The 26,316-nt window shown below is 43.1% G+C and overlaps 1 protein-coding gene across 1 annotated transcript in view; it reads right to left on the bottom strand.

The window, feature by feature from the left end:
* The window catches only part of pard3bb (par-3 family cell polarity regulator beta b), a 180,929-nt gene that overhangs the window by 121,503 nt on the left and 33,110 nt on the right, over positions 1–26,316 (bottom strand). Inside the window, exons 3-7 of the mRNA XM_034561246.1 lie at positions 22,273–22,426; positions 16,725–16,819; positions 7,738–7,808; positions 2,048–2,131; positions 1,009–1,134 (exon numbers count right to left, since the gene is read on the bottom strand). Coding sequence (XP_034417137.1) covers positions 1,009–1,134; positions 2,048–2,131; positions 7,738–7,808; positions 16,725–16,819; positions 22,273–22,426 — 530 coding nt within the window. The remainder of the gene's footprint in view (positions 1–1,008; positions 1,135–2,047; positions 2,132–7,737; positions 7,809–16,724; positions 16,820–22,272; positions 22,427–26,316) is intronic.

The raw sequence follows: 26,316 nt of genomic DNA, 5'->3' as shown, positions 1-26,316 counted from the left end.
AGATTGTTTTTACAGGTGTGTCTTTTGTCATTTTAATGCTCTATAATCATGTTACATCCTCAAATTCGTGTTAATGTGCTTCAGGGGTGCAGTAAGCAAACTACTTGGAAACATCTGGTCTCGAATGAATCTTGAACAAATATTTCCTCGGAAGAATGAGGTGAAACGAGCAAACACACAAACGCCGACTCTAACACACGCATACACACACACACACACACACACACACACACACACACACACACACACACACACACACACACACACACACACAGATGAATGTGGAAGCGAGGCTCTCCAAACATCTGCCAAGTGTCGTTTCAGTTGTTGTCTGTGATGGCAGTGCAACAGCGATATAAACCCTCCGACAATGGAAAGGCAAACACGACACACAGAGGCAGCGCCGGGCCAGACTTCAAAAGGTTTCACACATGAAATGCATCATCTACTCACATGAGGGCTCTGTGTTTTCTCCTTCAGATTATGTTATGTAAGGGACATGTCTTTTTTAATTCAATGATTGATTTACTTTTATTGAATTCAAAGCACACATTTACATTTGAACAGAAAAGCGGTGTCTGGGTAAAGCCTGCTGAGTCCTGTACCGGGTCGGGTACCGGCACAAATATGTTGCGTAATAGGTGAAGGAGGCTTTTAAAATTCCCGGGCACTGGTGAAAATGATTGGGCATTATTTTTAGCCACAAGGATTGTTTTTATTGTAAAAGCCGAGCATCGATGACACGGAAATGGAGCGCCCTCAATGCCGCCAGTAAAAAGAAACTTTTCTAAACCTGGATTTGTGATTATAGAACAAAAAGACTCAGCTTGACCACGGGGTTAAATATTAACTTAAATGTATTGAATTTCTCCCTTTTTCTTTGCAGCTATCAAACTCACCTTGTTGGCATTATTTCATCCCCTAGACCCAACACACACACACACACACACAGACAAAGACACACACACACAGACACACACACACACACAAACACAGCGTTGCACTCACTGGCTGAACGTCTTGTCCATGAGGTCGGTGTTGTTGATCATGACGATGCACTCGTCCTCTTGAAACAAGCCCTCCTTTCGTGAGCGACTCTCCTCCTCCACGCCGCGGATGTACAGACCAAGAGACCTGACAGGAGAGCGAGCAATGAGAGGAAAGGAGGTGAAGGTATGTTCCCATCACTACCGCGGTTTTTCTTTTACTTTAAACCTTGCACGCAAAGTTTGTGACTTTCAGTGTGCGTCCCTTAAGTGTTTGATGGGGTTGTCCAGAGGGGCCATCCATATGGTGTATGTTCATGTCTCGTTGTGGATCAGTGGGATGACATGACAGACAAGCACACACATAATCAGAATATGGAGATTAACACATGATAAAAGTGACAGATCCACATTGACAGGCAGCCAGTAGGAAGGTAGGAGAGACTGAGGGACTATTTCAGAACCGCCTGTCCTCAACATCAACCGTGGCATCTTAACAAAGCTGAGGCGTTGACACTGACCTCAGCAGCGAGAGGATGAAACTAGGTTAAGAGGTGAAAGGGATGATGGTAAATGGCGGAACGAGATGGAGGAGGTGTTCGGGGGAAACGGGAGGAGTGGACAGGAAAGAACAGAGAGAGAGGAATTTAAGGAGGAGATTGGCAGGGTCAGGTGAGTCATGAGAACAGCCATAAAAGCTCATCCTGCTCTCATTTAGGAAATCCCCATCCACTGTCTGACTGCCATACGCCCAAAGAAAAGCCCTGCATAGCTGGGCAATTTTTCTTCTATTTCCACTGTCTCTGTGTGTGTGTGTGTGTGTGTGTGTGTGTGTGTGTGTGTGTGTGTGTGTGTGTGTGTGTGTGTGTGTGTGTGTGTGTGTGTGTGTGTGTGTACTGTAGCACCTGGGTCGAGAATTCCTGACAAATGCAGAACAAGATGACAAGAATATAACCCTTAGCTGGGAAACAGACAATACTTTGTAAGGTTAAAGTACACAATGAGGGCATGTATGGAATTCTTTGTGTGTGTGTGTGTGTGTGTGTGTGTACACAACTTACCGTCCACTAAGTGATGAGCTGTAAGGAACCACATGAATTCCCAGGGGACTGTCCTCTCCCAGGATCTCCACTGTTCTAGTCAGCCTACTCGCACACACAGTTGAACCCACCCACCACACACACACGCACACACACACACACACACACAAACCACGAAAATCAAATCAGTGGGAGAAAAAGAAGAGATGTACTATTAGCATACTAAAATACAACAATGATACAAGTTCTGTCACAGTATAATAAAGGGAAGCCAGTGTTGAACATTAACTGGAAAACACACAACGCCAACGTGAACGCGTCTGATCGGTCCTCTCTCCTATTCACATATGAACGAACCCTAAAAGATGGTGTGGAGACAGAGGGGGTTAGGTCTCAAACACATGGAGACACCAGAATACTCTTGAAAATGTGCGTCTCCTGAGGAAAAGTTTGACAAAGTGCTCTCCTAGATTGACGCATTACTTTCCATGGACGTGTTCATTGTGCTAAAAATACGTTTTTTGTTTCCCGCCGCCGACTTAACCGTGTGGGCGAGCCCAGCCCTGAGAGGAAGGGATGCCGACACTCTATTCAAAGTCAACAAGACTGCAGACGGCCCTGTGTGTGTTTGTGTTTGTCAAAACCCTTTTGAGCCATTCATCTCGATGGGTTTCTTCCTCCCTTTCCATCTCTCAGTGTCTGTGTCTCGTTCAGGTCATTCAAGTGTGTCTGCTTTACATTCCGTCTGTGTTTTAATGTGTGTGCGTGTTGAAGTCGTTGTTTGTTTGATTGGTTTATCTATCAGAGCACAGCCATTAATCCTCCCCTGACCTTCTCCATGCTCCCTGTGTGGCTTTTTTCTCACTGAGTTTGTCTGAACTTAGTTTTGTACTCTTTAGTTCTACCCTGCTTTCCCTCTCTCTCCCTCTCTCTGTGTCTGTTCGTTTTCTCTCCCTTTCTTTTCCTCTCTCTCGCTCTCACCATCCATCCATTCCAAAACCCACTTGAACTGATCTCAGTACAGTTGCTGATGAACTCCAGAAAGGGTGGTTGGGTTGATGATGGGTGGCAACAGGGGAGAGATGCAAAGTGCAACTGCAAGTCCCCCCACCCCCCCCCACACACACACACACACACAACACACAACACAACACAAAGCTGATGCTGCCACATCGTCACTCAGCAGATTTGAGCTAATCCAGACAAAAGGAAACAAGGGACTGCAAGAGAGCGGAGCAGGGCAGAGGGAGGAAAGATGGCAAGGATGGAGGGAGGAGAAAAAGAGGGAGGTTATTAGTTGAGACAAAAGAAGAAAGGGATGGAAAAATGGTGGGAGTGAGTAAAAAAAGATGTCCCAATTCCATACTACATATCAACAAGTTTTGAGTTTATAGAGTGTTCAAGCTGGAAAAGTGAAAAGAACATATTGCTGTAATTAGCTTGCAGTTTGACTAGCAATGGTGTAAGTATTGCATAATCTCCCTGTAATATTCCTGTTAAAATGAACAGTTAGGTATGCTGATTGCTTTCAGACTACATATATTTGTATGGAGCACACTGTACACATAGATGTGGGACACAGCATGAGATGCCAAAGGTAGGCTCGGAGGCTGCCTGGTGTGTTGAGCTAAATGCTAATGCCAGCATGCTAACATGGTCAGATAATGCCACATGCTGATGTTCAGCAGGGAATGTTCATTATGTTCATCTGTGCATCTTAGTTTAGTGTGTTAGAGTGCTAACCTTTGCAAATGTATACTTTATACTCTAGAGACACTGTGTCCACTTTAATTGTTACACTTTATTTTTTATTTTACATTTGTATTTCCTTTATTATTTAAATCTTAAATGTAATATGTCCTGCTATTTTATTTTATTTTATGGTATATTTGTAAAAAATGTGTTGCTGCTGCGTCAAGAAATTTCCCCCTAGTGATGAATAAAGTATAATCTAATCTAATCTAATCTAAAATACAGTTTATCTCACTCGTTTTTGGCATTATCATAAAACTTGAATGCATCGAGTTCAGGGGAATATCTATGTCATATGGGTACATTGTCTGGTACCCATGAATGTCTGGAACAAAGCTGGTACTCCATTGAGTAGCAACTGAAACATTTGACCCGCTGGAGGCAAAATGAGACTAAATGTACAGAATGTCCCGTTCATCCATTCTTTAGTTGTGACATTTCACTCTGGACCAAAGTGAGGCCAAAGAGTAGCTACAATTCATACGGGGTGAAAAGGGAAAGAAGAGAAGAAACGGATAGAAAGAAGAAAGCTGAAGAACAAAACAGTGAGGGGGAAAAAAAGGGATGAGAAGGTAAGAGGGAGGTCTGGAAGCAAGATATAGTGAAACGAAGGGAGGAGGAACCACTGAATTAATGAGACGAGGCTAATGAATAGCATTAATATGAGACGAAAAATAACATCCACCCTCCCTCTATCCTTTCCTGTTGTTGTGCCTCTGATCTCTAACACTCCCACAAGCACAAACACACACACACACATACACACACACACACACACACACACACACACACACGCACACACACACACACACACACACACACGCACACACACAAACAAACACACACTTGAGATCCATTTGCGTTTCCTATTTTATTTTTTGTTTGAGATGTATGACAGGCTGCTGCGCTGCAAAAAGGGAAACAATGAAGTGGAGGTGAGAGAGACAAAATGGGTGAGACTTGAGAAAAAAGAGAGAGGGAGAGAGCAAGAGACAGAGAGAAAGAGAGACAGAGCCAAACACACAGAGAGCGGGAGAGAGGCAGAGAGATGAAGAGAGCAGGTGTTCTCTTTATCCACCTGCCACTTCACTGATCCTCGCTATGAAAGAGCAGAAATAACAAAAAAAAGGAGGATGTGCATTACCAAACCACTCTCTCCCTCTCACTGCATTTCACCCTCTCACCCTTCGTCTTATTTGTCTCTCTCTCTCTCTCTCTCTCTCTCTCTCTCTCTCTCTCTCTCTCTCTCTCTCTCTCTCTCTCTCTCATCTCTCTCTCATCTCTCCTCTCTCCTCTCTCTCTAAGATGGTCTTAAAAGTGCCCGGTAAAGGGGATGCAGAACACTTTTATGGTTAATATAGGCAAATGCATGAATTAATACATCACAGAAGAAATACACATAAAAAACTGGAGGTGGAGTAGTTTAATCAGCATTTGTAAAGAGTGAGTGTATAAAAGTATCTTATGTTCTGTTGATAAGTAATCGTGTGACATTGATAATCTCTGTTAACCCTGGAAATCCTCCTCGTCTTGTGCATCCAGTGAAACCTGTTTACCTTTTCACCTCCGAGCTTCTAAAATACCTCCTACGCAGAGCCTCATTTCACAAAGAAAAATAGCACGAAGGCGACGCTACTTCAATAAACCAATTTACAGTAAATTCTGTTTCCCTGAATAAAAAGCACACTGTGATTCACATGTAATGAGTTTTCCTGTGACCACGCTGTGTGGTTAAAATTACGATGAGCCATTACTATTTTTATAGGTGTCACTTCACACACACACACACACACACACACACACACACACACACACAGATATTCATTCATTTAACGTATGTTTGGCTGTTCCAATATTTATGGCTGCATTCCTCTACTCATTTTGGACTTTTTCGCAATTTCAAGGATCGTTTCCCAGCGACTACAAAAACCATTACATCACTTTTACATTACTCACAGCTGAGATGGTCTTTGCGCCAGAGTGGGTGAACGTGAGATGATATGTGGAATAAAAAAAAAAGGTTTATGAGAAATTGAAGCAAATGTGTGCCTCTTAAGTAATGACCTTTATATCCACTGCATTGAACTGTCTAGTACCAGAGGACTCCATAATACTAAAAACAATATTCTCTGATTCACTTCTATTCAGATGTTCACATTAAGTATATTTGAATCAGAATTTGTTTCTCGTCATGAATTCTGGTGACAGGGTTGCGTGTCAGAATTATATCATGACATAACTCAACAGAAAGATGAGAAAAGGTCTGATATTGCCCACCCCACACCTTGGTAGTGCATGTAGTGTGTGATGAATATGAGATTCTAAGACTGTGTGTGTGGCTACAGCTGGTTGCTATGGAGAGAGGCTACGGCTGAGGTCAGACATTATTCTCTCTCATAAGTCTCTCTCTCTGCGTGTCCGCTCTGCAGGTTAAACTACGTATTATTTTGCTGTAGTATTTATGGGCTGACTGTGGATTAAATGCCCACACTGAAATAAAGAGCGACACACTTTCCATTAAGGGAGGTCAATGTTGTCAGACAGAGCGGCACGTTGTTCAATGATGTAATGGCCATTTTCTCCGATTTACAACTGACCCATTCACTGCCTCGGTCCGTATTAGTCATGCTATTACAAAGATTGACCTTGCTTTTGTTGTGTGGACACATCAGGTTTTGTATGTTTATTAGAGGACAACTCTTCTGGTTTTCGGTCCGAGCGAGACCTTCGAGTAACTACGAGTGAATGAGAAAAATTGAAATTACATCTAGTTATTTGAGTCCCGCAGTGGAATAAACACACAACTCACGCAATTAAAAATGTTGTAAACAAATCAGCATTTTATCCACATTAACTTAAACACTTATTGGGAAGTAAAATACAATTCTAATTCTCCTACTTCCTCAATCAGCCTCCATATTTTAGTTAGATGCATAAACATGCGATGGATGATTGTGGTGAATATCTTGGACGTGTGTGTCAAAGAAAAAATAACAACAGAATGAAAAATTGAATTCCCGGGGGGATTAATAAAGTAGTCTTAATTTGGTGGAGAAAATGCGCCTCAGTTTTATTGAATTATTCTCAGGCAAAGGCTGAATAAAAATGATTACGCTTTTTTTATGAAATAAGATCAGGCTGATATATTAAGCTAAAGAAAAACATTACACAGCAAAGGCAGCGTATGAAAGGGTGTATCATGTTATACCCCATGAGGGGGTGGGGGTGGGGGGTATTAATGGGATGGTACTACACATCATACAGATTAACCTAAGTAAAGCCTTCTTTGTAAACAGATTCATAGGTGCCTAGTATATTGTTCTCCATGTTTGTTACATGTACGGTAACTATCTCTCCTCACTCTCTAAGACTGTGTGAGCCGGCCCCCAAACACACACACACAAACACACACACACACAAGCACACGCTTACGAGGCCCAAAGGAGACATAAGGCATTCTGTACCCGTACCACTTCATTAAGCATCCCTCATTAGAGTATGCATGTGTGTTCTGTGTTCAGTCGTGTTTGCCTTTAGAAAAAACAACCAAAAAAACAGTTGCAAGTGTGTTTGTAGTTGTTTATTTTTAAAGCTGTCGACACAAGTCTGCATGCTTTGTGTGAATTGTCTTTGTGTGTGTGTGTGTGTGTGTGTGCGTGTGTGTGTGTGTGTGTGTGTGCGTGTGTGTGTGTGTGTGTGTGTGTGTGTGTGTGTGTGTGTGTGTGTGTGTGTGTGACCCTGACCCTGTTTTTGCAGTCTTCTGTAGTGCTCTAATGATGGGGGCTTCTTTACACTAACTATATCTGCAAAAGGCCTTGATCTGAATGAGGATACAGTTTTAATGAAGAGAAAGTAGGACACGCAAACGCACACACGAACATCAATAAACGTGAATGTAGATTATCCTGATAATTACGTAACACAAATAGGTGGACGGCAGTGCAAGAGTTACCACTGACCTGCCAGTTGAGGGGTGTTTGCCTTGGGGTCGGTCGACCCCTGCCTGCCTCTCCACGGCGGGACCGGCTGCCTGCGGAGAAAACACACAGAACATCTTCCTGTTAAGTCAGTGAGAGACGACCGAAAAGAGCAAAACAAGCTCCAGCTGCACATTCGATATGTCCAAAAGGGGAAGACGTCATGGCTGGACAAAAGACACATGGGAGATAAAGGGAATTAGTTTGAGACATCTTGATGGACTAATCATCTTTTATAAACATAAAGCTGTAATTGAGTGACATTAAGGAACCCGTGTTTTGATTTTGGCTTGTAATGCACGGCACCCAATATGAAAGTCTTTGCAGTGTGAAAGACAGGAGAATGCATAAAGGGAATGAATGAATGGATGAGTGAAGTGATGAGCGAGGGAGCTGCTAAATTGACGGATGGATGATGTACAAATAGCAATTAATATGTGAAGGCAAGAAGACAGTGTTGCCAAGCAGTAATAAATAACAATGTCACTTGGCATGGCAACTGAGAAAAAGAGAGCGCGAGTGAGAGAGAGAGGTGTGAGAAAGAAGGGTGCAAATGTGAGCCAAGGGAGCTGTAATAATTACTTAATACACTGACATAGGGCTTGCATGTGTGTGTGTGTGTGTGTGTGTGTGTGTGTGTGTGTGTGTGTGTGAGTGTGTGTGTGTTAGAGACTCAGAGAGGTGAGCTCCACAGGGACCTGGTTAGATGCCCAACGGTGACGGTACCATGAATCATCTAAAGCACAACACGTGACAACAACCTGTCACTGATACATACGTGTGTGAGTCCGCAAAGGGAACACTGTATCATAGTATCATAGAATATCTGCTCAGTTCCATCAATCTCATCTCGCTGTGGCATCAACTCTTTTTGCTAATGTGTTTCAGTTTTTAGACAATATGAAGGAGACGTATTGATTTAATTGGTCTGTAGAGACCCGACGTCCTGATGTCAACTCGAGGCCAGCTGCTTTTCTACTAGCTTCTGTATTTAAAAGCAAAATCATTGAGGGTTTATCCATTTAAAAACATCAAACGTGTCCCTGAGGGTAACCGTGCGTGTTCTCAGACAAATAAGAATCACTTGCGATTAGAAATCAAACGTAATACTTGAAACTTATTTTAAATATGTTTCCTCCCTCTCTGTCCAGTCACTCGACTCTGGTGACGGACAGTTTAAGTCTAGTCTTGGCAGCTAAAAACTGAAATATTAGGGCAACAATAATAATGCGTGTATATACATGTATTTAAAGCACTTAAAGAGTGATCTGCAGCATATAAATACACTAACCTTGTCCTGATTATTGTATATTAGAATATGATAAGGGTTACCATTTGGTCCTGACTGCATATGTTCTTGCATGTTTAGAAGTGCTTGTGGATTTTTGTGGACGTGTTTGTGTGAGCATATGCAGACCAACACACGCAGGTCAATAAGGCTCAACGCTAGTAGTCGGCACTAATGGACTCTTAACATGACCTTTCCCCTCTGACCTCTCACCGGACTGCCATTTGACCTCTACCACCTGTCAGAGAATGGGAGAGGCAAAGAGAGAGAGAAGGAGCCGAGAGCAAGAAGATGAGTGATGGAGAGGAAATGTCAGAGAGCTGAAGAGATTCAGGTTGGGTAGAGAAACAACAGCTGTAGGAATAGAGACGGGGGGTGGGGGAGTTAGATGAAGGTGAGATGAGAAGCAGCAGTGAATGACAGACTGCAGATACTGTAACCATATGTTTGGGGTTTGGTGGCTTGGAAATCAATTAGTCTGGCCTAGCTGCAGATGCTAATTACTAAGAGGATGACAGGTAACATTAATTATCCTAACCTCTTTGTCATAACAATAGCCACTCGTAAACTAATTGGAAAGTCTTTGCTGCTTAATTGTATGTCTCATTTAATAACTACACGTAGAAATAGTCTCTCTCTCTCTCTTTGGAAGAGCGACGTATTAATTAAAAAGGCCGGCGATGTCGGCTCCTTATCAAAAGGGTAATTTAGAACGAGTAAATGAAAGTGAACAAATAAATGTGCCTCATTATTCATGCTAACTTTGCAATATTGGAGATTTATTTATATTCAGAGACAACTTTGTTGTTTTTGATCAGAGAATATCATCAAGACTTTCTCTGAGTTACTCATTGAATCATACAATGTTATCTATAACTAGTAACTAACTAACTAGTAGTCTGAACACTTCTAACAATTACACGTGGCAACGAGCAGCCAATAGCACAATCATCACTGTTATTCTAATCCATTATCTCAAATAATACCATTTAATTTTACCGAGATTAGAATATACTATATGAAGAAGAATCCCAGTAATAATTATAGAAAGACCTGATGCTTTATATATTAAATGACAAAGATGTATAGAAATATTTCGAGGACAACTGCAGTGAAAAAATGAATACATTAGTCTACCGACCTCAGCTCAATCGATACTTGTGAGCATTAGCGGCCCTCCAACAAACTGGAGGATCGAGAAGCAGCATTTCCATTTTAACTCAATGATGGATAATCCTACCTTGAATAACTATGGTTATATTAAATGGGCCGCCAGCTTTTAGTATTCTCGGTCCAATCTAATAATTGCTTAAAAGCGGATAAAAAGAGTAAACTATTAGTGATATTGCTAATTACTGAATAACCAATCAAGCTAAGTGTTCCCTCAAAACGCTCCCAGAGTGAGTATGATAAATTAATTGTAAGGCGTTCTGGATAGTTTCTGCTTACGTCTTGTATACGGTATGCTTATATAAATGTGTGTGACAGTAATAAACCAAAGGTAATCTATGCTGAAATATGTCTTTGGGGACGTGGCTGATGAAGTGAATATGGGTTTTGATAAATTCCCCGTCAGAGAGCCCGACGTCTGAACCAGGAAATAATTTTTCTGTGAAATAAATCTAGAAATACATAAGTTTAGATGATTAGAACAACAAGGTCTTTGGTCAGTTTAAGGGCAAAGGACACAATGACAATGTGTCACATGTCTATGTTGTTGATTTTATTTATTTTTTGCTTTTTGTTCTAAATGATTATCATAAGCAAGCATCATTAGTGTACCGTGTACCTGTCAGACTCGTGAATATGAGCTCAGCTCTCTGGCTGCACGCATACAGCACGACGAGGAGTAGGAGAAGGTGCGTGAGGAGCAGACACATTCACATGAGAACCAGCGTACACACACACACACACACACACACACACATGTAGGTGCATGCAAAATTGCTTCACTGATGAACATATACATGCAAATACACCCAGGTGCAGCATGATAAATAAGTGCCACACTGCCTTATTAGTCCCAGTAGTATTTGAGGTAGGAACAAATACTCCCAGCCTAATTAACAAGTTGCAACCTGCAGCCCGGTGTGTGTGTGTGTGTGTGTGTGTGTGTGTGTGTGTGTGTGTGTGTGTGTGTGTGTGTGTGTGTTTTAAGTGTGTGAGTGAAAGATGTGGTGGCTTACTGTACTCATTTGTGCCTGGCATTTAGAACGGAAGAGCTGCGCCAGTAAATCTTTCTGGATTGAAATGAAATAAAGCGATGGGGACACGGAGGAGGAGAAGAGACGGAGAGAGAAGAAAGATGGAGAATTACTGCAAGAAAAGTACTTTCTTCCCCTCATCGGTCTCGTTGAAAGGCCAAGTGACAATTTGAACAATTACCGGGAGCCATTACCTCAATCTGAACCTGAGGAGAGACAGACCTGTGAGTGAGTGACTGAGGGTGAGTGTGTGTGAGTGGAAGAGTGAAAGAGTGAAAGAGTGAGGGGCAGCGAAAGGAACAAAATAAAGACAGTGTTTGAGAAAATGACACACGAGGAAGAGGAGGGAGTAAAACTAAATTTCACTAAATGATTTGATATAAAGTAGTCGAGGCATAATTTGCCGATCCACACTTCCAGAAAAACAAGACAGAAACACAGTGGAAGGAGATTTGTTTTCCACTTTATGACTGGACCAAACACGTATTCATCTCTTTTCTTGCCTTAAATAAAGAAACCGTGTTAATAAACTGATGTCATATGCTATATGATATAATCACTCAATGCCACTATCAGCATGACAGTGAAATCCTGTGAAAATATATAGTAAAATCCCCAAAAGCAGAGGGGTCGTGAATCGCTGTGCATTATTTCACTTAGTACATGGCTATCTGACTCACAATATTGACTTATTATTGAATAGTTGTATAGTTTGAAAAACGATTACAGTATTCAACAAAGCCGTATAAAAAATACTAAAAAATCTCCAGGGTTGCGGCGGTAACAACATGAAAATACAGAGATAGATTTGTAGTCAACTTTAATTTGGATGGTAAGTTTTTTCCATTCAACAAATTTAAGTGCAGGCGTGAGGAAGAAGGATCTGATCTCAGCCTTGAGGTTTCTCACCAGCAGCAGATTAAAAAAAAAGAAAAAAAAAAGAGGAAATTACTTCGTGACGCGTGTTTCAGTTATTTCTTTAAGAGGCACAAACATCAGCGGAGCCCGATCGCAGGCCGCAAACAAGTCCAGGCGGAGTTTCTAAAGTTATAGGGACTGAAATTAAATCTAAATGCGGGTCACAATGTGGGAGAGATTGGATTAACAGCCTGCTGAAAGTGTTTTCATTTAAGAAGCTGATCGTGACTGCGAATCACCACAGCTGTAATGTTATGTGTAAAATGAGACAGGGAACTTGAGGAGCGAGCGTGAACCGTAATAACGAGAGTCCACAGCTGGTGTGGTTGAGGTCACATACATGCATGCGATCATGCAGGCACACCAACATATAAAACACCCAGATGCACACGGTCTGGACAGGCCTACTGTGTAATTGACACCCAGCAATATTTCATATTGACAGCCTCGGGAGTGATGGCGGGCATGAAAACAGAGCAAAGATGTAAGGAATGGTAGGTGGGCGCAGAACAACGTGATGGACATTCCTAAGCTTTGGATTACATTTCACTGGGTAAATAAAACTAAATAGATTAGCGCTTGGCAGTTTATATTTATTAGTGACAAGTGCATGCAGGTTTCATTTCTGCTGAACTGTGTTTTGTGTCGCTGGAGGTTGTAAATCAGAAGAGATTGCTGCTCCTGTTTTTTTCTGGTAAGACAACTGAGTCGGTATTAGAGTGTCATTAACACTCAATGGACTTCTCTCGCTCTTACATCTTTTTTAAAAAACAGCCTCATCTAATACTGGCACTTTGTCAGCCTCAGTGAGGTTAGGACTGGGAGACCGGCCACCTCTGAGAACCAATCACATTCCCCAAAAGAACTGAACCTCGCAAACAGGTCGTTCTACGGGGAATACAGCGTGGTTTAAAGAAAGGGATGTTTGTCCGGAGAGGAGTCTCACGGGAGGAGGACTCACCACTCAAGAGGCCAATTAGACATGGCGTCCCTTTAGCCAGTGACCTTGAGGGGTTTTCCGTGTCCGACTATCTGCAGGGAAATGAAACTGTAACACCATCATAACAAGAAATCCAAACTACTCCTCTGTGGAGCCGGCAAGCTGGGTTGTGATCGTATTCAATGCCAGGTACACGTAAGGCAACGCGTGTCTGCGTGACTCTCAAGTGTTGTTGAATTACTAATACGGTTTGTCCATCCATCCATCCATTATCACCCGCTTATCCGGGGTCGGGTCGCGGTGGCAGCAGGTTCAGCAGGCTGACCCAGGCTTCCCTCTCACCCGCAACACTTTCCAGCTCATTCTTGGGGATCCCGAGGCGTTCCAAGGCCAGCCGGGAGATATAATCCCTCCAGCGTGTCCTCGGTCTTCCCCGGGGCCTCCTACCAGTTGGACATGCCCGGAAAACCTCTAATGGCAGGCGTCCAGGAGGCATCCTGACTAGATGCCCGAACCACCTCAGCTGACTCCTTTTGACACGAAGGAGCAGCGACTCGACTCCAAGCTCCCCCCTGATGTCCGAGCTCCTTACCCTATCTCTAAGGCTGAGCCCGACCACCCTACGGAGGAAGCTCATTTCGGCCGCTTGTATCCGAGATCTCGTTCTTTCGGTCACGACCCAGAGTTCGTGACCATAGGTGAGGGTTGGAACGTAGACCGACCAGTAAATGGAGAGCTTTGCCTTCCGGCTCAGCTCCCTCTTCACCAAGACGGACCGGTACAGCGCCTGTTTTACTGCTGCAGCCGCACCGATCCGCCTGTCGATCTCCCGCTCCACCTTACCCTCACTCGTGAACAAGACCCCGAGATACTTGAACTCCTTCGCTTGGGGTAGGCAGTTTGCCCCCACCTGGAGGGAGCAATCCGCCGGTTTCCGGCAGAGCACCATGGCCTCAGATTTGGAGGTGCTAACTCTCATCCCTGCCGCTTCGCACTCGGCTGCAAAACGCCCCAGTGAATGCTGGAGGTCACGGTCCAAGGAGGCAAACAGGACCACATCATCCGCAAACAGCAGAGAGGCGATCCCGAGACTCCCGAACCGGATCCTCTCCGCCCCCTGGCTGCGCCTAGATATCCTGTCCATGAAGGTCACGAACAGGACCGGTGATAAAGGGCAGCCCTGGCGGAGGCCAACACCCACCGGGAACGTGTCTGACTTACTACCGAGGAGACGAACACAGCTCCTACTGCAGGCGTACAGAGACCGGATGGCCCGTGCCAACGGGTCCGGCACCCCATATTCCCGCAGCACCCCCCACAAAAACCCCCAAGGGACCCGGTCGAAAGCCTTCTCCAGGTCTACAAAGCACATGTAAACTGGTTGGGCAAACTCCCAGGACCCCTCCAGTAATCTTGCGAGGGTAAAGAGCTGGTCCACTGTTCCACGACCGGGACGGAATCCGCACTGTTCGTCTTGAATCTGAGGTTCGACAAGCGGTCGGAGCCTCCTCTCCAGCACCCTGGCATAAGCTTTTCCCGGGAGGCTGAGCAGTGTGATACCACGATAGTTCGAGCACACTCTCCGGTCCCCCTTCTTGAAGATGGGAACCACCACCCCGGTCTGCCAGTCCATGGGCACTGGTCCCGACCCCCATGCGACACTGAAAAGGCATGTCAACCAAGACAGCCCAACAATGTCCAGCGCTTTCAACATCTCAGGGCGGATCTCATCCACCCCTGGTGCCTTGCCACCAAGGAGTTTTTGACTACCTTAGCGACCTCTGCCAGGGATATGGGTGAATCCGTACGGTTTGTATTCGCGTAAAATACATATAAGATACATCAACTCAGAGAAGCTGTCAAAAATGTAGCTGGAAGCGTAAAGAGGTGGAAGAGGAGAGAAGAGGCTGTATTTCTTTCACAGAGCAGACAGAAAACACATGTTTGGATGATAATAATCTAACCGTATCTTATCAGATATGAAAGTGCAAAATCAGAATAAGGAATAGGAATAAAAATGAATACGCAGATGGAGGGATGCCATGGAAAAGGACAGAATCAGATTAGATAATAAGTGAAGCAACTGGTTCCACAGTCAGAGAGGAAATAGGAGCTGCAGAAAAGAAATGTATATATTATCTTCAGAGAAGAGAAAAATTGACAACGTGGGTCAAAGGTTAAACATCAGGCCCTGGGGTCAAGACTATTAAGATAGTTTGGAAGCTGGACCCAAAGTATTAATGCTGACACTGTTTGGACCAAGATGTTGACGAAGAGGCACGAATGAGTAGAGGAGGGGGAGGAAGAGGCCGATGAGAAAGTGTGTGCCTTCTGCCCTTTTGGAAACCAGAGAGCGGAAGGATGAAAAGAGAGGAAAGAATGGAGAGATCATCCGTCTTTGTTAGAAGAGTGTGATGTGCCAAAGCATGTCTGAATTAAAGAGAACATGAGGACACCACGGGCACCGCTCACCCCCGACCTTTTAACACATATATTAACTACACACAGACACACACCGCTGCCATATGTGGGAATTTACCAAAGAGGGGAAACAAAGTGACTTCTAGACGGTTTTATCAGTACTTGTACTTATATCTCATTCAACTTTTAACTGGTTGGTTGACATCAAATTGATGCATTTACATTTGTATAGTATGCAGGTATGAAATATTATATCTTGTTCAATACACAAATTAAATGATCTGATATCTGTGGAATTATTCTGAATGCTTATCTGAATACAATATCCTCCCCAAAGACAAATCTGTACAATGTATGTATAATCCTAGATACGGAACAAGGCCTGACAAAAATAAAGATTTCAGACCTTTCTTAAATGACTTTTGGGAAGGTTTATATTTATGTCTCAATTGTCTTTATTGATCCTGTTATGGTCATTACAATAGGAAATACTTTTATCGGTTGTAAAAAATTAAGTATGAAAGACTATATCAACGGTGTGCTCTGCTCTGAGCATTACCAGCTGTGGCATACTGGGAAACCTTCTAGATGAAAGGCCATGGGGTCATTAAAATCAAAGTGTTTACCCCCTAGGGATTATTAATGTGCTTAGCAGTTTTCATGCCGATCTGCCTATTAGATTACGATAGTGCGGGAGTGTTTGTGAATCCATCACGATGAATCAATATCTTACAAAAGCTGATGAATCTATAAGAAAAGGAAAGCTGAACATGAGACTTGAGGAAAGAGAGTATTCACAAACCGGTTCATCTTGTACACACAACAATAAGGCAATATACTGGGAGGGATTCAAGGAAACCAATACCTTTCTGAACAAAGGTATGATGTCCCCTTTGCACTGTGTAGCAACCAGAAGAGCCTCTTGTTGACACAAGAGGAAAGTTTATGGGATGTCCAGCAAAAAGGTTTTTTGGAGTCAATTCCAATGCGGTGTGTAAATTAGATACTTCTGTTCATTCTTTTGACCCGACCTGAGTGGGTCACAAAGATCTTGAAGAATCCTCTTCTCAGGGACCAAAAGGTAGTTCTAAAGTGAGGCCAAGCGGTTCCGAGTAGAACAAAAGTAGTAAAAAAATAAATATGAGCGGTGGGTTACAAACTGCACTTCTCTGCGTGTCTTTTGGTGTCAGGGTCTTACCGTCCCGACGGTCTCCTCATTGAAGGCGGGCCCGGTCTCTGTCGGCTGGGGGCTGAGAGCTGAGTCACTGCTGCTTCTCACCAACAGCGGGGTGCCTGTAAAAAAACAAAAAACACAAGGACACAAACACATTTCATAAGTGGAGGTAGCTTTGAGTGTTTTTTTCCCTCTGAAAGATTTGAGTGGCGACCTGAAGATCAGTGGCACGGCGATAATGTTTACTCTTCAAAGATTCTTCTAACAGTGACACAAATCCACGTTTACACTATGATGCAAAACTGAGATGTGAGCATTTCACCACAGCCTTATGAATACAAGTTGAAACATGTTTTAAGCAGCCTCAGTGTGTTTATAAAGTATGTCTGTGTCCACTGGATAACCACGGACCATGTTTAAAGTAGAAGTCCTGCAGCCTGTAAATCAACCACTTCCTCTTCCTTCTTTGTTTATAGGAGGTATCTGCACGAGGAACTTGACAACACCTTTGACTATGAGTCACTGAGAATAGTGAGAGTCTGCATCTGCACTGCTTCAGAATATACAGCCAGTGTCCCTGATACACGCCAAGTATGTGTACACACACGTAGACACACACACACACACACACACACACACACGACTACCTTACAAAAGCGTCTGCTATTTTGATTTTTGAGTCATAGTTCAGCGAAATTCAAGTCTAATAATAATCCTTGAGATGACAAGATACAGACCCGGAGCTCGTCATGCCACACTACAGAGAGGAGCTGCTGTGCGCTTCATTGCGAGTGTCAAAGCATGGTGAGGAAGTAAGAGAGGCGTGATGAATGTTTTTAAAGTTCTTAAGTTGTTGCAACGTGCCTCTGACATCAGTCCAATTCAACGTGTGCTTACAAACAAAAAACAAGAACATGGACAGATTGTCTATTTTACTCTAAATGGGACCATAATTTATAACATTGTGCTTTACGGACAAAGAAACTAGCGATTGAGACCATGAACTCATGTTTACATAAGTGAGTAGTAGAGACATTTTCTCATAGACTTCTATACAATCTGACTCCCTTTTGCAACCAGTCATCGCCCCCTGATGGCCATTAGAAAAAAAGACAAGCTTTTCACAGCTACAGTATGTAGGATTTAATCAAAAGAGATTAAGTGGATTTTTGATTTACTTTTTGGAGATATTTCTCTACAGAGCCAACTCAAACTTTCCGAATCTTCAAACAGTTGTGTCTAATTCCAATGAAGACATACTGTACTAAGGCAGAATGCACTTTGTCAAACAGATGCCACAACAATAAGGCACATTACAATCTCCATGGAGACTGACAAAAGTATAACATTTGTTGCTTGTTAAAAATAGATAAATAAAGGTGGTATAACTGTATAAGTCAAAGAAAACATTCACCCTGAGAAGGAAATACTATATACTATATATATATATATATATACACTATATAGTGTGATCAGAAGCCCATTCCTCAGTGTTGTTCTTAGAGACGGCGCACCGCTCCATGTGCTCATTAGGTCTGTGAGTGTGTGAGAAGTTAATGCCTTCCTTTAATATCCCTTCAGTGAACACACTGGCCTCCATGCATCCAAATGGCCAATAAGCGTCTGATTTGCAGCTCGCTATGTGCATGTGAGTAACATATGATAGTGTCTCCCTCTCCACAGCTCATCAGCCCACTGCATAAAATCATCATCGAACAGAAGTTGACGGATGACGCACGCCACGCTTTTGCCAATGCTTCTGCTGGAGCTTGAAGAAATAGTGGAATGGTTAGAAAAGTCAACACTGCGGAGAGCAACCAAAATAAATAACATGTATTACTGGAGGTATTATTATGATGTGTGTGTTGCACTACCAATCCTCAAATCTACCAGCCCCATTCATGGGCCCATCAATCCATATATACATTAAGAACACTGTCATGTTAGCCGCTATAGTTCCACTGGGAATAAAATGAGGATGGCGGTGGAGCGGACCTCGAAATGAGTAGGCTACTCAGAACACAATGATATTTGTAGGGTCATGTATTGATTGTCACAAATGGACCCTTGGTGCTCTTAAGACTGGGCTGGGGGGTATGGATTACATCAAACCCATAATCAATTCATCTTTTTAAAGAGAGGCAATGAAAGACAGATAAATGAACAAAGGACAAAGGACTTACAAAATGAGAAACAGTTGAAGAAAGAAGATAAAGAAATAAAAGGACCAACAAAGTAAAAGATATAAAGAAGAGATGCACTAAGTGCAATGAAACCGACGATTAAAAACACCACAAATATCCCCAAATTGTGAAGACCAAAATTAAAGGAGCCTTTAAATATAATTGAATTCTATTCTATTCTATTTTTGCTTCGCCGTAACACCTCATCTTCCCAGTCTTAGATGGAAGCAGACACGAGTCTAAGTCAAGACATGAAACCAGACAGGATGTGGTCAGAATCTTTATGACAACGACCATCTAGGGACAAATATTGATGCTACGATGTCAATATACCTGGAGGCATTCAAGGATCAATAGTTTTCTACTAGATTGGCAAAATGCAGGGCCAGTTTCAGATCACCTAGTAACCCCCGCTGCCCCTCTATCACTGCAGTACTAATACTATATGGAGCTGTATGCTTTTCTCAATTCCCAGTTTGTACATCTTCAATTCCTTTCTTCGCCTCAAGTCTCTCCCCACCCCATGGGAGATGGAAGCAGAGGAGGCGAGGAAGAGACACAAGGAGAGAAGTGTCGAGGCAACCGGCATTTAACAAAAAGCACACGGGTTACTAATAACATTACCGACGGCTTCCTTTCAATCCAATGTCCCAGTGAGCCCTGACAGCGTCACAGAGAGCCAGCATGAACTATACCAGGACCCTAAATGGAATTCAGCCATGATTCATCTTACTATGTATACCTGTGCTTTTCTTACTCGGACAGGTCAATATATCATGTGAGAAAAAAATGCTTATTTCTGACTTTTTCTTTAAATAACACTACTACAGCTACTGTATATGATGTACACAGTGTTGGACACTTGACATTTCTGCATCCTCTTCATTTCTCTCAAGATTCTAGCCATGGAGATAATTACAGCGGCTGCACGAGTCGCGTTGAAGTGCACCACTCGAGAAAAAAAAAACACTTTACTCAACGGTCTTGTCGTTCCACTCTAATGCTGATCATGTCTCACTTCAGCACTACGATGCTTCATTTTGAGCAGCGGCGCTCATCAGCACCACAATACCAATGTTTCGGACTCTGTAGGAGTCCTTCTTGGATTCAAGTGTGAATTAGAGACCGAGAGAGGGAGAGAGAGAGAGAGAGAGAGAGAGAGAGAGAGAGAGAGCAAACAACGGTAAGAAGCAGGAGCATAGAGCGAGAGAAGGATACTTGGAGGGATAGTGAGAGAGAAACAAGTGGTTGGAGTCGGAGGCAATACATAAGACAGTGATAGAGGCCTAAGTCTGACCTTCTCATGCTGACAGTGATAGTCTCCAGAACTCCGTTACCTCTAATCTACCGTGACAGTCACACATTACTACTAATCTCTGCTGACAGGCGACCACGCCGAAACAGACTAAACTTCCTGTCTTAACAGTGTCTGGATCATACGGCGAAGGCCCCCTTTCACTCAGGAAGGTCATAGAAGCTGAAATGTCAATTATGTTGAAGCTAGTAGTATAGATGCAAGATACGGGAGTTTTGCTGTAATAGACATGAAATCACAAGACGGACATCGTGATTTTTGATCTGGCATGGGAGTCCTTGAGCTCAACAGACCGCGTGACGTCCTTCAAGCCGACAGAGAGATTTTAATAGTCTCATCAAAAACAAAAGAGCAGAGAGTAGTGAAACGTGCTGATATCCTACTCACAATAGATGGATGAGCGTTATCACGCTCCATTTGGCCCATTAATGACATTTTGAAAACAACCTTGACAGATTGTGTTTAACTGTCGCGTGTTCATCTAGATGGATGGTACGAAGTCTACGAACTGTGCAACAAAGCGGATCCAGAGTCCACAATTCATAACTAAGTGAAATCTCTGATCAGCTGACAGCCGGAGCCAACGGAAAGCAATGCCTTGGTTTTAGCGAACTGTCGGTACACCCAATCCATCACCCGCACGGTTTGTTGTGTTGACGCAGAATTACACTCTGGACGAGTAACCGTGACGGCTGGAAGCCATCTCGCACTCACATCTACAATACCGCTGCTGAACAGACACTTGACTTGACATGAGACAGAAAGAGGTGAAGGAAGGGAGACACAGAGGAACAAGGAGAAAAGGGGGAGAAAGAACGAGAGGGAGAGGAAGAAAGGTCATTCAGAAAGGTCCATTCCACGTTACAGTAAGCAGACACAGACATCAGAGTTTGTCTCGCCGCCTGACATTACACACACACTTCCTGTTCTCTGCTTCTCCTCCTCTGCGTCTCTTTCATCCCCATCTCATTCTGCATCTCAGAGACAGCGCTGCCAACATTTCAGCTGTCCTCATCTTGCTCTGATCACTCTCCTGCAGTACATGCCCATGACGTCCTGACCTTTATCTGCACTGTAACATCATTCCTATGTCTAGCATAGGGAAATAATAAGAATATACTGGACCTAATAAATAAACATGTACTTTAATACAGCTTTGTTTCCCCAATTGGCAGACTATTCTTTTTAGCCAAACTGGTGTTTTGGGACTTGACTACCACCCCTCACTGACGTTGCCTTGCAGTCTACCTGCGCATCACATTTCAGTCCCAATGAACCTGCATCTTGTTCCACATCAGTCGTGACATTGACCCGTCTGTGCACCGACCTACAGGTTACTTCAATAGGGTCAAATCAGGGGTTTCCCGAAGGACTTTACATTCCTTCTTAAGTCAGAGGAGCTCTTTGAAAAAGCTTTTTGACCAAGTGTCAGTAAACCTTTGAATTACAAAGTCCCAGAAGCACAGTAGGGATTTCTGGCACAACTATACCTCCTATCAAAGTGCATGCAGTGGGAGGAAATCAGAAGAATATTAAGGACAACTTTATTGTTCTTAAACTGCACGTGTAGCTAGACTGTTGAGCTCTTCAATACAGAGTGCCAGCTGAGTCAGCAATGGGGGAAGTACTGGAAATACCTGGAGTATTTGGTTGCTCACAGCCAGCAGGCTCAGACTCAGAGATAACATGGACTGGCATACGTTGTCTAATTTGGGGAAAGAAATTGGGATGTGATGACAAATGCAAAAGCCTAACAGATGTTAAGGTCATTGTTCTTCCTCTAGAGAGCATGCACATTATATCTTTAGGTTTATATTACACCTGAGGTGGGGCAAATGTCTTCTGGCTCGTACAATTTGTAAAACTCTGAAAATAACTTTCTTAAGTATACAAATCTTCTGTGAAGTGAAGTATATACAAAGCAATGAAGAAGAACTGCCAAATGTCAACCACTCAAATCTCAAAATCTAGCTCTGAATTGTCAAATCGGAAAACATAAAGACTCCCTTAGATTTGATGTTAGGGCTGTGGGCTCCAACATAAATGTACAGTACATAAATGAACAATAACTCACTGGACTTGAGGGCTGAGGAATTGACTTCAATCTCTCCCCCTGCGACGGGCTGGAAGACGGAGAGCTCAGATTGGTAGAGGTCGGGGCTGGGGGCCAGCCTTGAGTTAGCCACGCCCCTCTGCTGGGCTTCCTGCTCCTCATACACAGCCATCAGCTAAAAAGTGACAAAAAAAGAAAAACACACACAAAATGTAGCCGGTTATTTGTTGTAATTCTTCTGTTCTTCTCATCCATTACGAACACCGTATTTGATCAGAGCAGCAGGAATCCTGTTCAGAGATTCTTGTAGAACTCACAATCACTCCAGGTTTTCTATTAGCTACACTGCCTCTTTGCTCTCCACACTGAAGGCAAAGCCGCTCCAATGTGCTTAATTCACGGCAATTAAAATGCATCATACAGTACAATGCAAAGATACATTTTGAGCAAAAAAATAAAGAATCCATACACCCCAAAACATTTATATGAACCACGTTTCTGAGTTACCTTGTGGATGAGGACGCTATAGAGGACGTCCAAGGAACCCAGCATTCCTGCGACAGAGTGTGTGTCTCTACTGTGTAGCAACTGCCTCCATTCGTGTCCCACCCCCTCTGCGTGTGTGCGACCCCCTGCTAGCTCTAACTGTGTTATATAGTGGAATCCCTGTCTATTGAGCATTGCACTGAGTCTGCGTTTAGCCTAACATAGCACAGGGCTTGTCAACACAGTGTTCTAGGGGCCTCCATGTTAAAACCTGAATAGACCCGTGTGTGTGTATGTGTGTGTGTGTGTGTGTGTGTGTGTGTGTGTGTGTGTGTGTGTGTGTGTGTGTGTGTGTGTGTGTACTTCATGTATATAGTGGCAAAGAGTAAAGAAAGGGGACTTTGCCAGTAAAGCCAGAGGCTTCCTGTTACATCGGAACTAGCAAGTGTGCAACATATTCTCTCACTCATACAGACGCATGCTCCAAACATCGAAACCATACGAGTGTGCAAACTAGTATGCGCACACACACACACACACACACACACACACACACACACACACACACACACACACACACACACACACACACACACACACACACACACACACACACACACGCACACACACACGTGAGTCACTGCACTGTGATTTGCTGGCTGGCTTTTCTGCACAAGAAATCAAAAAAACTGATGGCAACATTAGGAAAATGTAATTCTAAAGCGCAATGTGAAGCCAACATTTTAGACTAAAAGCTTACGCAGGTGCCAGTACAGAGAAGTCCAGCGACAGCATTTTTTTTTTTCCAAGGCCAACCTGATGATTAAAGCAGATTTTCACTGGAAGTTTCTTCATTGGGTTTTTGATAAATTAGGAACCAGAAAAAAACAGAATGTGTTGCTTTCTTGAGCCGCCTCTAAGTAATTTTCAAGGCACTCATGTCACTTAATGCACCTGCAAGGCCCTGGAGAACTTGTTGAGGGGGAACTAAGTGTCGAGGCACTTATTCTCGGAGGCTTCGCCTTGATCTGCCGCTGCTTGGACTGGACCGCATCTGGCATTTGGAAAGTCTTTTTTTTTGTATGTCTGTGTGTAGATTCACTTCCTATATATGTGCTCTTTCTTTCCAGCATGACCTCACCAGGCAGAGAGCAGAATAATATCAAGTTATACAATATCACACCTTTCTTATCCTCCCGACCATCCATATCTCACCAAGTATTCGGCACAACCGGTCTCACACACATTCATGTTTTGTCACACTCCCCTTTTCCATCCAACGCACATATTTCTCAGCGTCTTCTCTTCCCTCTTATCACAAATGTCCTTTGACTTCTTTTTGCTTTTCCTTCTAGCTTGCTTATTATTCCCTGCCATCACCCTTTCTGTCATGAGTATAACACCTTGGCTTCTTTTATCATGCAAGCACAGCAATTTTAATTTGCTGACTACTTATAGCTAGTATTTATCACTTCTCCGTCAAGCCGCTTTGGTGCAAAAAATACACAAATTTAATTTTTAAAAAAGTAAATGTGTCTGTCAGAGAGAGTACAAGGCTATTGCGTCCAGATCCCCCCGCCCCCCCCCCCCCCCCCCCCACCCACACACACACACACAGAGGTGGGAGAGATTCTTAAAAAAAGAACATCTGAAAGAATGACAGCAAGAAAAATGGTCAGACAAATTCAACAAAGTCTTGCTGAGTCTCTTAAAAAGCTGAGTTGGAAAGAAAAGGACAGACAGACGAGAGATTAGGACTTTGCCTCTGTTCTCTTTGACAGGAGGCTCAAAGGCCTGCCAAACAAAATGACACCGCATCCCGAGCTTGAGAGGGAGAGAGGGGTGAGAGAGAGAGAGAAAAGGTGAGACTTACGTAGACAGAGCCAAAGCTTGCAGAGAAAAAGAGAGAAATGGCCCCGGAGAATGTGACGGACAGAAGCCGAGACAGGATTGTAATGATAATAATGAGGGGGACTGACAGATGTGCTGTGCTGTAAAAAAGAAAAAAAGAAAAGAAACTTTGGGATGTCAGCGAGTAAGAGCAAAAAGCAAACCTGAAGCTTGAGATTGTCTGAGAGTATCACCGTGTCAAGTGTGAGTGCAATGATGTGTCCATTTTCAGCAAAATGAAAACTCTTTCTCTGTTCCTCTTCTACCACAGCCCTCAAGACTGCTACTGTATCGTAAAGGAGACGCTTCCAGGCACAGTACACATCAGATGCTTTTTCAGCATTACAGTAATAAGTTAATCGTTTCTTCTCCGCACTACTTTTATATGTGACAGTTAACCTTCTCATCAGCTATCCTGTCGATAACATCCACAGGCTCACAGACGGAGATGCTAGAAACTAAACTTCAGTTTCAGCTTCCTGTCAAAACAGAGATTTCACTTTGATCGTCTTGCTAACAACCTCAGGTAAAAATGCCGTTATCCATCTGCTTCAAATGCCTCCGAGCGAAGGAAGAAGGCTTTGTTTGGGTTTAGGAAGAGGCGCATTATTCCCATTGTCCTCAGATGTCAGGTTCAACCTGGCAGTTGAGTTAGTGTCTGGTTTAAGGACACTTCACCAGCATAGATGGCAGCTTTGGGGTGAAGATGTCCGTACTCACAGTATCATTCCACTTGAGCAACGTGTTGAACTTATCACAATGTGTTACTTTCCTCAGGTTTAAAATAACTACAATTACCTTTTTGCCTCAGCCAACCAGTCAAGTAGCCGTTTGAATTCATGTCTGTTCAAAATGTGATCACTTTATCATTTTATCTTTTTAGAAATTGTCAAAATATGAATTCTTGAATCATGGCAATACGGTTTTATGAGTCCATTAGTTTGAAGAAATTCCCTCCAGACGTTCACGAGAATGGGACAGCCCAACTTAGGACCGGGCTAAGCACATTTGGGAGCTGTGTTTTGCCAAATTACAAAAATGTCTATGACTCCATTTTGGTTTTCAACTATACAATAATTTGTTCAGCTCTAATTAAAAGCACACATAAACGCAGGGGTTAAAACACTAAAGCCAGCTGAATCGTTCCCCCTAGGGTTGCTTCTGAGCTTCCTCTCCATCCCTTCTGCACTCCCTCATATTTATGGTTACTGTGTGGTCAATACAGGTTGACACAGGTTACCAAGGACAATGCAGACTAGTGAGAGGTAATTTGGTGTGTGTGTGTGTGTGTGTTTGCTGGACTACCTGACCTGAGAGCTTGGATCAATCGAAAGGCTTGACCCAACACGCCAAAATCAAACACAGACACGAATACACCAAGTCTCACTCACACTTTTCCTCAGGACCATCGCCAGAAGCTTGTAAAAAAACAATATGATGACAGGATTTAAATGGTCGGATATGTGGCTTATTTGCATTGTTTGTGAAGAAGGTTTTTGGGATAATGACAGAACTGGAGCCACAATATAAAAATCATAAATAGTGGGAATTTGTTTGAACTTGACTTATTAAAAATGTGACAACCTAACTATACCGAGATAGGGAAATACACAATACTGTGAAGAATCACTCATTTCAAAGCATGTGACAGACTCTATGTCATTAGTATGTATTATTGTTGCTTAGTGA

This window comes from Cyclopterus lumpus, chromosome 21, assembly GCF_009769545.1.
Source record: "Cyclopterus lumpus isolate fCycLum1 chromosome 21, fCycLum1.pri, whole genome shotgun sequence".
Classification (NCBI taxonomy): domain Eukaryota; kingdom Metazoa; phylum Chordata; class Actinopteri; order Perciformes; family Cyclopteridae; genus Cyclopterus; species Cyclopterus lumpus.
This window is presented reverse-complemented; position numbering and strand designations above follow the sequence as displayed.